The sequence below is a fragment of the Pteronotus mesoamericanus genome, unplaced genomic scaffold (genome assembly GCF_021234165.1).
Source record: "Pteronotus mesoamericanus isolate MK-2021 breed Mesoamerican mustached bat unplaced genomic scaffold, CSHL_Meso_final contig_163, whole genome shotgun sequence".
In the NCBI taxonomy this organism is placed as follows: Eukaryota; Metazoa; Chordata; class Mammalia; order Chiroptera; family Mormoopidae; genus Pteronotus; species Pteronotus mesoamericanus.
In genome coordinates this window covers 6,752,314-6,765,380 of record NW_026555064.1, presented here as the reverse complement: position 1 = coordinate 6,765,380, position 13,067 = coordinate 6,752,314, and the positions used below count along the sequence as shown (strand labels likewise).

The window sequence follows — 13,067 nt, the reverse complement described above, 5'->3', positions numbered from 1 at the left end:
AATTTTGTTGGAAAAAAATGGGTTTATTGTTGAAAATACAAACCAACAAAATAAAACACATTACTATTTTCCACTCCCTTATTTTACAATAAGAAAATACAGGAGAGAATGATTTGGCCTTTTTAAAACCACAGAGCTTGTTAATGATAGAACCAGAATCAGAGCCCACCTCTCCAGATTACAGACCAATGGATATATATGAAAGTATGTATGACAAGGCTAGGGACCTGGGATTTTTTGATAATTTGATGCATTTTAACTGAGAAAAACAAAAAAGCAAAACAAACAAACAAACAAAAAAAAACAACCCTGCCTTCTAACATCATAAGGGAAAATTTAATTAAATAGTATAATAAAGTGGAGTATTACTTTCAGATGTTAAGCATATTATATCTAAATAGAATGTTTAAAACATTAGCTAAATATTTTGAAACCTTGCTCTCCAATAAGGTAAACTACTTAATTTGCCTTAAGTAGTTTCATAATTAGTGTTTAGTGAAGTTTAACCATCTCATATTTCTCATTAATCCCCACCTGAGCTAATACTTGGCCACACTTCAGGATCTGTGTCCCTAACCAAGACTGCACAGGCCTCGATGGCTACTGCAATTACAGACACAGAGACAAAGGGAAAACCAAACAGCCTCTGGGGCAGGGTCAAGGGTAGTGACAGTGAGCGTTGCCTCAAGAACATTAGAATAAATAAATAAGGTTTTTCCTGTGAACTAAACTACTAAAACCATCACATAATGAGCAAAAGTAGCTATTTGCAGTAATCCACTTAACAGACAGGATATCTCCCTTGTCAAAAGCAGGAAGGCCAGTCCTGGAAAACCAATCAAACCATGAGTAAATGTGGGAGAAAGCTGTATGTTAAAGTCATACTATTAAGTCCCAAGAATGAAATGGATGAACAGCAAGAAAGGATTGGAGATTGGGGCGGGGGAGAAAGAACGAAAGCCTACAGATTGGATAATATATTTCCAACACTTTTCAGGGAAGTTGGGGACCATCTGCCCCAAATGACATCTCCTCTTGATTGCTACACTTGTCATTTGAAATTACTATGCCAACATTCTGGTTTATACATCAGTTTTTTAAAATGATTTCTGTTATTGTGGAATATCTAGAGAATCTTAAGAACTCTGGGTGAGGGAGGCTGTAAAAAATCCAGAACGAGTTCTCTCCCGGATCACCCACCCCTTTGCAATGTGACTCTGCAGCTCCTCCCACAAAGAGGTGGAGTCGATTTCCCCACTCTCTGAATCTGGGCTGGAGTCGTGGCTTGCTTTGGTCAAGAGAAGGTGGTAGAAGTGGCCTTGGGCCAGTTCTGAGCTGAGCTTCCAGAAGTCTTGTGCCCTTTTGCCTTCTCCTTGGAACCCTGCCCAGTTGCCATGTGAACGAGCCTGGGCCAGCCCACGGAAGGATGAGAGACCTTGGGGAGCAGGGAGAAGCTGAGACCATCCTGGATCAGCCAGCCCCCCCGCCAACCTGGCAATGAACTGCAGATGCATGAAGCGGCCCAGGAGAGACCAGAAGCAGCAGCACCCGGCTGGGCCACACCCAGGGTACCAATCCACAAAATCCTAAACCAAGAAAATGGTTACTGTTTTGAACTGCTAAACTGCGGAAGAGTATATCTGTGAGACAGACTCCCATTCTATACCTGGCCCTGCAAGCTGAGGTCCCAGAACAGAAGATATGAGACAACACCGAGGCACTCATACCCGCTAGGGCTCCCTTTGCACGGCCTGCTGACTTTCCGTAGACCACCACTCTCTGTTCCATCTTCTTTCTTATGGTATCACGGAAGTGGCTATGGATATGCAAACCTTTTTTAAGGGAAGTAATATTACCGCCCCTGAAAACCTGACTTCCAGAATATGACTATTAGAATATTTTTCTTATAATCTATCATGGCATGCATTGCGGATGATTCAAAGATAAAGATGTTATAAAAGACGCATTATCTCTCCCCACCCCTAGCAACCTGAAATAGTTGAAGAAGCAAGACTAACACACGGCAACAGAATGGACTAGCCATAAGACAAGCACCCACCTGGGTGGTAAAGACTCTAAGCATCACTGGAAATCACAATGGGGGTGAGCACCAAACACCAGCATAATAGGAAAAGGTTTAACTGAAGCAGTAGGAACTATTCTTGGAAGGAAAGGCTGGTACTTGCAAGGGCCAGGCAGTAGGGGGAAGGTATCATAGGGGCCCGATGTTGCTAGAAATTCTCTACAAAGATACAGAACCATTGAGGGTCAGATGTGCATTAATATAGCTATTTTAGCTTTAATAACGTTATTCATTAGTTTTAGAAAAAGCCTCCCCTCCCTTTTTATCTACCAGGAGGGTGACACATGGGATGCCACAGTTCAAATTCCTGGATCCCTGAAACAACACGAAGAAAGGCTGAGAAACGGAAGTGAGAGGCGTATGTCTATGAGCCGGTGAAGACTGTACGTGTTTTTCTTGAGAAAAGCTGGGACAGGGTTATTCAGTAGGAAGGAGCAGGCGGGAGCATAAACTGAAGCAAGAAGCGTTAAGAGAAGTGTCCTTCAGAATGCCGGGGGCGCCCAGGGGTGGGGGGACAGCTGGGGTGGAGACAGTTTCAGGGAGGGAGCTGCGGGGCAAGCTGTCTCGGCTCGAGGTGACAGCCAGGAAGGGATGCACGTGAACAATGGATGGTAGGTCTGTTGTGAAGACACAAAAAGTGTAACCAGATTAGCAACTGAATTAACATGTAGAAATGATGCCATGGTTTGAAGCCAAGGAAAATAAACAGTGAAGCAGACGGAGGTCAAAAGACAGTTCGCTCGGCTGAGAAAAAAAATTAGGTAATAGCTAATTAAGTGGTCGTGAGCCAAGGCTCTGCAATTAGGCAGAGCTGGATCTTTGTTCTGCCCCTTGTCGCTGAAGTCTTAACGCCTCAGCTTTCTCATCTACAGAATAGGTTTAATATTATTGACCCCACAGGGTTGTTGGAAAGGTTAAATGAGAAATTACATGAAGTTGCTGGCATGATGCCCTGCTCAATGTAAAATACAAATGATTAGTAATAATGCTTATAATACAATAGTAGAATTAGTAACAATAGTAAGTAATAACAGTAGTAAGTAGAAGAGGTATACTGCTCTGGGAAGGAAGATAAGGAACCGGATTCAGTTTTGTAGAAACACCGACTTTGATTAGCTTTCCCAGGGGTCTAATCAAGATAAAAAGACTATTCTGTGGGCAATTCTAGGAGGAGGAATGCTCTGTCCAGGATGGTGAGGAAAGAAAGGTCTGGATTCCAGTCATGACCGTTTTACAGAATTTACACCACGTCTTGGTTTCCTCATATACATGCTTGTTAACAGACAACGTATTTGGAAATCCACTATACACTAGAGAGCTCTGCAGAAATAGTAAATTGACCTTATTGTTACTGCTCTATTTGCATTAAATAATTCCTGAAAAGCCTAAAAGTGTTAATGCAACTTCCAGTGGCATCGAGCACACAACACTCAGAGAACGGCCCTCATGCTGGGCACTCTGGCTAACTTACAACAACGAATGGAGCCAAGTTCCGGCTTCCCTGCTTCCTGAGTTCGTGATTTGCGGTACAGAGCAGGCTGGGGGAGGAAATGCTGGGCCAGGCCCCTGGCTTAGAATCCCAGCTCCGCCCCTTATTAACTGTGTAAACTCAGGCAAGCCTCTTAACCTCTCTGTTTCTTAGATTTCATCTGTATATGGAAATACCATCTTGCTACAGGATTGTTATGAAGTTCAAATGTGTCAGTGGAACACAGAGTAAACACTGTATAAATGATTGTTAAGAAACGAAAAAGTCCCCATCTGTGGTTGGGGACCCATCTAAGTCCTGCTGTCTTGTAATGTTCCCTGCTCCTTTCTGTGACTCAGATTAGCCTGGTTTCACGGAGCAGCAAGTCACTGAACGACAGGAAAAGGTCACACTCTCCTGCTCGTAGGAATCACCATCAGGCTCAATTAGAAAACCCAGGATTTCTGAAGGGCATTCGGACTGCCTGCAGGTGAGGTCCCTAAGTGCAGCTTCTGACTCTGGGAATTTTAGTCACGTGGTCAGCGAGTGCCCATCACAAGAAAAGTGAGGCAGGGTTAAAAAGAAGGGCCAGACTGAAGACACAAAGGACGGGGCCAGAAATAAACTCACTGGGGAAGGCACCCGGGGTGGGGTGTGGGAGACGCCCCCGGCCACTGGCACTGGAGTCTTAGGGCTTGAATGGCCCAAGGATGGTGCTTTCTTGAAAAAAAAAAAAAAAACATACTTGTTGAGATGTTTTACGGAAAGCCACTCAGAGTCAGCAGGCAGTCAAGGCAACCCAGTTTATTGGGCATCTCCCATTCCTCCTTCTCCAGAAGTACAAACAAATGTGTCACAGGATAGACAGGGCAGTAGCCATTCACAGGCTCCCCGTATTGTAACCAAAGGTGCATAACAAAATAGATGAAAGTGGCAGGACAAAGGCTTATGGGACGCAAATACCTTCCCCAGCCCCCATTCATTTGTACGAGACCTTTGCTATTTTTATAGCCGTACTCCTAAGAAATTAAAAACAATTCTGCTTGTACCCATTTGGAAGTCGCTGCTTTAGGAAGTCTGTCTCTCCTGTTACGATTACTTCAGCAGTAAGTTCATGAAACTAACAAAATGTGGGAGGCCGTATAAAAAAAATGTCTGCCCCGTTTCCAAATTAAAAATAGTTGAAATGACTTGTGTCTTTTATTTTCAAAAATCAGAGACAAAAAGATATTCCCAGCCAATGACTGAGGGGCCAAGTTTCTGTCAAGGCCTGAGTTATAATTTGGAGAGCCAGAATTAAATTATATATCTTGAGAAGTGTAGTTTTCAGAAAGAGACATGATGTAAGGCCGTAGCAGGCACCGTTTAATCAGGCCTCAGTAATGATACTCCCAGCTCCTCGACGTTCTAGATGAGGCTTGGGACTTTCTAGTTCTAACTAGAGAACGTTAAGATGTTTCTTCTAATTCTTCTGTCATGAGGCCCCACGAGGATGAACATGGGGTTTAATGAACAAGGCTCACCCAGGCCTCTCCCTCCTGTCAACCTAGACCTCTGGGGAAGGCCCCAGGCCCACCTCACATCACTACTCCCCTTTCATGGTCTGGGATGCATTAGAAGAAAGCTGTACTGAAAAAACAACTGTATGGGGTACCCAGTTTATATTCCACATCAGCGGTCCTCCGTCTTGGTTGCCTGTTAGAATCATTTGAAGACTGTAAAGAGAATATCGATGGCTAAGCCTTATCCTAGACCAAAGAAATCATAATTTCTGGGAGTGGGCTGGACCCTGGCATTAAGAACAAAACAAAACAAAACAGAACAGAAACTCCAAAATTAGACCTGCCGCTGGATACTGGGCCGTGGAGAGAGGGCACAGGCGCAGCAGGAACCCCGGGCTCGGAGGTCCGGCGGGCCCCTCTGCCCTGCACGCTCCGACTCATGTCGCCCCTGGACCCCTTGCTCAGAGATGAACGACCTGCGTACATCTTCTGGTTTCCGAGAAAGGTCAACTAACATGTAGGGCTGCGGCCCTCGAAGACCTGCCTTCTAGGCCAAATCCCTGAGCAAAGTTTACAAAATTATTTTTTCTCTTAGCCTAGAAAGCCAGCAGCGGGGGCTGCCCCGTTCTCTTCCCTGAATCAATGATGGTGCCGAGCCTGGAAAGCCTCAGTTCCAGGGAGCGACATCAATCTTGAAGGACCGAGGAATGTTAAGTGTGGACTCAGGCAGAAGAGTTAGGCGATGACTGGGAGGCGGAGTTTGATTTCACAATCACATAAGCGGGGATATGTCGAAATCGGGGCGGGGGTGGGAGGAGGATGGAGAATCTGTTTAAAGCAGCATTCCGCTCATGGTTTTTAATCCCGCTGGTTTCCCTTAGGTCATCTTTAGGCTCAGTTTTAGTTGAAAGATCAAGAAAGGCTCCCCTTAATAACCAAGTAAGAAAGAATCAAGTGTTTTGCATCTCTCTTTTGGAAACAAGTAGGTATGTACATGCTTGAATTTGTCACTGTGCTCCAGCTCTGCAGACAGTGGTGTGGTTGGCACAGAGATTCACAGACTCTGTGCCCACAAACAGCTGCGCCCTACAGCCCCAGCAGGTGCACACACACAGCCCAGCTAAAATTCGTCCCAAGAACAATGGTGCCGTTATGACGCCAAGGGACAAGGCCCGATGTTGACCATGACTGCGCTACATTTGATGAGGGAAAGAGCTAGAAGCTCAGCTGCAGTTCTCTGGGGTTTGGTCTTTTGGTCCCAGGATCACAGCCACAGACACAGCCAGGCACAGCACCGCAGTGACAGCAGCTATCAATTACAGGGCTCGACCATCCAAAGAGTTAGTGGAATTAAAAAAAAAAAAAAAATCCCTCCAGAAAATGTATTCCTCTCCTTTTAACATATCTTCTTCTCCCGTGGGCTGCACCGCCACAGTCACCAAGTTTACATTTACATCCAAATATGCGCACGCACAAAAAATTACCGATGCATCGCACTCCCCGGCGACTTTGTAACAGGTTGCTAGGTAACAGTGCACACAAGTCAGGTTTCAGGACCTCTAGTAAGCCACCATAAAATAGCTGCATGGGCCTTTTGCATAAATAGTGTGCATTTGTTATCTGTTTTCTTCTGCCAATTGATCAGTCGGTAAATACTGCGACTGCCAAATCGTAAACAAGTTCCCTTCAACAGCTAGATGAGAAAACAGATCACAGGAGAAGGCCCAGTTTTTTACCTTAACCTACCAACTGGCTTCAGCGCTGGCGGAGCTCCTGTTGCAATTCTGGTTTTCGGTTAAGCTCCCTGGGGTTGGGTCTGGAGTTAGTTACAGCCGGATGTGGGACACCCAGGACTGAGCTGAGCCAGAGCGATGTGTCCTCCACCAAGTGTTTTACCCAATCCTTTGCGCAGGTTTGAAACCTTCCAGGGGTGGGCGGGTAAAGGGAATAACCCCTTACTAAGTTACTCTCCCCCGCTTGGTTTCCCCCTGTCTGTTAGTAAGGAGCTGGCTGCCCATCTTTCTATGCTATGCAAAGGCAAGATGCCATTTGCATTCCCTTTTTTGTACTAGAAGAGCCCAGAACAGGAGCCCCTTGGGCTCTGCTGTTGGCGGGAGAGACCACTGAGGAAAACCCAAAGATGCCGCAGAGAGGAAAACTAAAGTGTCAGCAGCAAAAGGGGCACTAGTAGCCTGCACTCCCCGCCTCGCCCACACCCTGGTTTTCAAAAATGTTCCGATATAAAACCCAAAGTCTCTAAAAGCTCAACTTCCCTTCGATGAGCTGGAAGAGGAGGAAGGTGGCGTGGGGGCCAGGGAATAGAGAGCCTCCTGTCCGTCTGAGCCACAGTCAGAGGCACTAGAACTCCTGGGACTTGATCATCCCCAGCGTAGGATGGCCGCCTCACTTGCACCGAAGGACTGGGTGCCTCGCTGGAACGTTCTCTGCTCTCTTTCCTCCACAGCTCATTTCTGTGACGCCTCATTTCCACCCTCTACCTTTTCTCATTTCTTCCAACTAGTGTCGGGAACTCCTGAGGGGCAGAGATCTGGGGTGTCAGGGACATTCCAAAAGACCTGACTGAAGTGTCACTGAGCATGGGGTCTTCAGAGTGAAGCTGAACCTCTAATTCACCTGGCAATGACATTTAGTGAAATGCGACTCACAGTCCATTTAAAGGAAGGCGGTGACCAATTATTCTCCATTTAAAAGGGTATTGTCAATCTCCAAAGAGCTGAAATGGCATTTGGAAATCATCGTGGGGACTGCCGTCTGCACTGCAAGACAGAACCAATTCTCAGCCAACCTTTCCCCACCCTCCACATTACCTTTAAATTTTAAAATCATACTTTTAAAAAACGAAATGAATAGCAGGGCAACCCCCGGCGGTTTATCGTTCCAAAAGAGAGGCAGGCAAACAGCCCCCTCAGCATCTCTACACGCCCCCTCTTCAACTTCACAAACTGAACCAAAGAAATTGAAAACAAAAAGACAAAAACTAAAAAAGAAAATAATAATAATCATCACATATAATTTGATGGTGAAAGTGATGTCAATTAATAAAAATAATTTTTTACAACTTATACTCCCTATCTTTCCAAATGGCATTTGGGAAGTTGGAAAATAATTTTTTTAAAATTCTAGTCCCACTTTACATGAGGTACCTAGAGTAGTCAGATTCACAGAGACAGAGCGTGGAAGAGTGGTCACCAGGGGCGGGGGGGAGGGAGGAATGGGGGGGTGACTGTTTAATGAAAGCATGAAAAGTTCTGGAGGTGAATGGCGATGACGGTTACACAGCAACGTAAATGTGCTTCACCCCAAAGAACTGTACACTTAAAAGTGGTTAATTTCATGTGAGGTATATTTTACTATAATGAAAAGTTTTGCACTGGGAAAAAAAAAGTTAAGATAATCTTTACCATTTAATCAAATTTTAAAAGTCTCTGATTTCTAAAAGTAGCCTCTGTACATGTCCTTTAAAAAAGTCTTTCAAATTAAAAACAAAGAACTTGAATGATGCAAAATGAAATGTTCCACTCAAGCGCTTTAAAGAACCCAACGCAGAGACAAGTTGAATAAGGGCCAAGGTCACACAAAGAACCGCCACCAACCTGGCTCACCATGTGGCCTTTCCCCTACAAGAGCCCATAAAATGAAAAAAAACCCCAGGAGGCCACCAGTCATCTCTGTTGTTTCTAGACCCAAACCACAGCAATGCCTACTTCTAGAAGACGGAAAAAAAAATAAAAGTCAAGGAGAAAATGTATAAAGGTGCTGACTATTAGAATTTAAAGGGATCTTGAAATCATCTAGTCCTATCAATTCATTTTACAGATGAGAATACTGGCAGAGAAGGGGGGAGAGAGAGAGAGAAAGAATACAACCCTATTCAAGTACCTGACAGCTTCATGAGAAAATCAGACGCCATCTTAACAGAGATGTCCTGGCTGAACAATGCTGACGCACTGTTGGCCACATACTCGGAGGGGTCTTTCAGCTTTGTGTGGTTGGCCGGCCTGTCGGCAGCATTCAGGGTAAAGGAGGCTGGCAGGCCGTTATCTTCCTTGGGTTCCTCCTTCACCAGCAAAGGCGAGATGCCAGCCCCACCCTGGCTAGTCCTCTCTGGAGTGTTGGCCGTCATCATGGTCCCCACTAGCTCTGTCCCTCCTCCTTCCCTTTGCTGCCCCAGGCAGGCACTGTCACTGAGGTGGGGAGATCCCTTGACATCTGGGTCTGGGATCTCCTCCTTCACCTTGGCTTCTGTCCTCAGGAAGTGCTGGTGGCAGCGCATGTGGAGCTTCAGGCTGAAGTGGCGTGAGGAAGTGAAAGGGCACAGCTGGCACTGAAAGGTCTCTCCCCGGTCCTGGTGCTGATGAACCTGACGAAGAAGCAAGAACAGTGAGCTGTCCACCGTGCGCTCATGGGCAATGCCTCGCTGTGTATCCACGCGAGTCATCAACAATCTCCTCACAGCACAGAGGGCTGGCCCAGGAAATAAAATAACCAGAGGGGGGCATTTCATTACTGTGCTCCAGGTGACGAGGTCGTCCCGAAACATAAAGCGGGTCTGCGTAGGTTAAGAGTCCATTACTAGAGCTGCGCGCACAACGGAGGGTGGCGTCGGCCCGTGGAGGCCATCGGGGTAAAACCCTCTTAATAGTCTGGTCATCTGATCTCAGTCGGTGTCCTCAGAGAAAACATTGTAAACGCAGCAGAATGCAAACTTACCTAATTACCTGTTGGGGGTCCAAAGAGGTCAGCTGTTGTGTAATTCCTCTCATAATAATAATACTTAGCATGTTCCCAATGACTGTCGCCCAGAGAATTAGTGATGTTTTGCAAACCTAATTTCAGTTTTTCAACATGCTTTTCTAGGTAATTAAGAATGTGGAAAAAGATGTCTCTACAGTGTTCCCATTTTATAGACAGGGAAATTGAGACTCCAGAGTGAGTGGCTTGAGCACAATTACATGCGAAGAAAGCAGAGTGTGGGGAGGGGGGACCGACCATAGTCAGATTCCCACCAAGGATTCTCAGCGAGATGAAACCAGTGTTTCCCAATGTGGGGATTCTGATGTCTGCAATGGAAGCATGCACACTTTGAAATCCAGTTCCAGTCTTGCAACGCACGTCTATACCAGTAAAAACTGCAAGGAACTTTTTTTTTTTTCTTCCTGTCACTACCAAATTTAGCACTTGAAAAAGTGAGGAAATCATTGCCCTGGCCTGAGCCAGGCTTCGAGCTGGCAGGTGCTCCTAAGCTTGTTAACTCCCCCTTTCATCTCTGCCAATGCGCTTCAGCACTGACCCGCCGCACCCTGCTATTTCAGGACTGGCCCTCCATTGCGTAAAAACTGCCAATTGCGTGGATTTGGGCCAAATGATTTGGGGAGATGTGTGATCTGGACAAACAAGTCAGTGACGGGAATTCAAAAGCAAAAAAACTGACACCTCATCTGTCAGGGGTCACCTGAGTGGGATTTGAACCCAGGTCTCACAAAGGTTAAGAGCCAGTACGTGAATCCACTGCACCACCTGGCCCCTCTGCGTAGGCTTCCTTTCCAAGAAAGCAAGTTTTACTACAGCTGTTTATGCATTCTGAATGCAATCCAAAAGTATTATTCACCAGCCAAAACATACTTTTAAATAATGTTAAGTGACCAACAAAAGCAAAGAAATTAAATGTTAATGGTGAGATCCTGTCGCTACAGCACCCCACTGTGGCTTTTTGAAAAAAACAGCAGAAGACATTCTGGGTCCCCCAAAGCTCGAGTTTTCTCTACAGAAATCACCATATAAACTTAAATTCAGTTGCAGCAAAGCTTCACCCATTAAAGCCATTCTCTGCCAGGCCTGGAGGGGGAGGTGCTGGGCTGGGACGCCACACTGTCACTGGCTGTGAACACCACCCTCTCTGTTCTTTCACAACAAGGGGATTTCGCTCAGGAGCTGATCGGTCATTTTTGCTTTCTCACAGAATCAGGACGAGTTCCTACCACTTCTCGACCCAATTCACGCAGATGCTGGCACCCGGGGACTCAGGTCACAGCTCCAGGAGACCCTGACAGGTCCAGCCCTGGAACCAGGTGGTAAAGGTGACAAGGCAGAAAGCTTCATCGTCCCTGGGGGAGTGCGGTGGGGCAGACTCCACTCCAGAAGTGTCCTTACATCTCCTGACCCAGGAGAGGAGAGGAGCTAATCCAAGAACAGAAGCTCCCGCAGCAGCTTCTGGATGAAGGAAAAGCACAGAGCGAGCCTCCGTCCTCGAGCCGGAGGGGAGCCCTGGATGGAAAAGAGACTGCGTGCAAACATTTTACATGGCTGCCTTTCCACCAGGTCCTGGCCTTGCTATATTTAGCTGTGGAAAAACCAGTGGATGTGGTGCTGACTTTCGCACTTATAATTTTATTTGAGCTACACCTTCCCGAAGGGTCTATGTACCCCATTTGGCCTTGGAGAGACATATTAGCTCCATCCTCCAGTTGCCATGTCTCTCCTCTCCCGACCAAAAAGCACTTTCTGTCACAATTTTTATTCTCTTTACTTAACATTGACTTCACAATCCCTCTTACTCTGCTCATGAGAAAACAAGCTCGTCTAAAGCGTGTCACTGTTTCCAGGCCACAGAGTGATGTACTGGCTGACCGGTCATTATTTTGCACCAAAAGCAATCACCCACCCTAAGGGGTGGGAAGTAAAGATGCTATTCCATCATTAGGGCCAACTCCTCTGTCAGAGAGATGAACACGAGGAAACCTTGGGAAACACCCCTTCCACCTCCCTCGGGGAGCCTGGCCGGTTGGGGAAGGGGCTAAGCCAAGAGTCACGGCTCCTTAGAAGGCAGGCCCGAGACGAGTAGAACTGGGCACGCTGACCCTTGTCCACTTTTTCTTGCCATTACTTCGCCCATGGTCTTTATCTTAGCGGTCCTCCTCACCTTTTCTGTTCAACTTCAGCTTATGAATTTCCTAGTTAATTCCTGTATGCTCGCTCATCCAGGAAAGTTGTAAAACACTTAATGGAAATCTAAGATAACCCTGAGGAAGCTGAAGGCATTTGCATCTCCTTCTGCTGCTGCTCATAGAAACATCTGCACAGTATATTAAGGAGGAAAGGCAGGCTTCATAAACAGACAGTGCCTACCACCCAGTGGGAACACTGTCAATACTGTATTTGTTGAACAAATAAAGTTGAATCCCATTTTTTTTTCTTAAATGAACCTATATAATTAACATGGAAGGAGATACATTAGAATGACACTAAGGGTTATTTCTGTGTGATGAGATTAAGGGTCAATTTTTATACTCTTTTTTTTTTTTTGCCAGTTTTTCTAAATTCAACACTGAAGATATTGTCACAAAAAGAGGAACCAATCAAATTTATTTTAAGAGAAATCCAATTAGGCCATGTCACTGTTTATTTCTAAATGTAAACGTTAATGTATATTCAGAAGGCTTTCGGGTAATAATTACCATATTAGTTACATTTACCTAGAGTTTCTCCACTATGGGCTATGCGTTAAGTGGCTGATTCCATTATCTCATTTAACTCTTATAACAACTCCATGAGACAGATCACATGATTATTATCTCCATGACCGGAAACGGAAGCTTGGAGAGGTTAAATGATTTGCCCAAAGTCTCACAGCCACCAAAACACATGGAACTGAGATTCTAGCTAAGGTTTTCCTGACCACAGTCTGAGATTTAATCTATACGCTATGCTGCCCCTTCTTCGTAGGCAGAAATCATTTTTAGAAAATCTCTCCATCTTTGTAATCTCTGGTGAAGGCAGCTGAGGATATCCATCTACTCCTAAAACCACAACGATCATATTTCCGTGTAGACTATTTGGAAAACTGAGCAAAATTCAAGTATGTCTAATGAAAATAAAACCGTGAACTCTTTGATTAAAGAATTTTTTTTTAAAAAGGTCCATGAGCGAGGTGTAGAGCAGACAAGCAACAGTACACCATTTGATAAAATTAAACTTGTATGAGCCCTTCTCACTC

At 45.5% G+C, this 13,067-nt stretch overlaps 1 protein-coding gene across 1 annotated transcript in view; it reads right to left on the bottom strand.

Annotated features, from left to right (window-relative positions):
* Positions 1 to 13,067, bottom strand: part of ZNF827 (zinc finger protein 827) — a 154,924-nt gene that overhangs the window by 97,807 nt on the left and 44,050 nt on the right. The window contains exon 4 of the mRNA XM_054562789.1: positions 8,954 to 9,434. Coding sequence (XP_054418764.1) covers positions 8,954 to 9,434 — 481 coding nt within the window. The remainder of the gene's footprint in view (positions 1 to 8,953; positions 9,435 to 13,067) is intronic.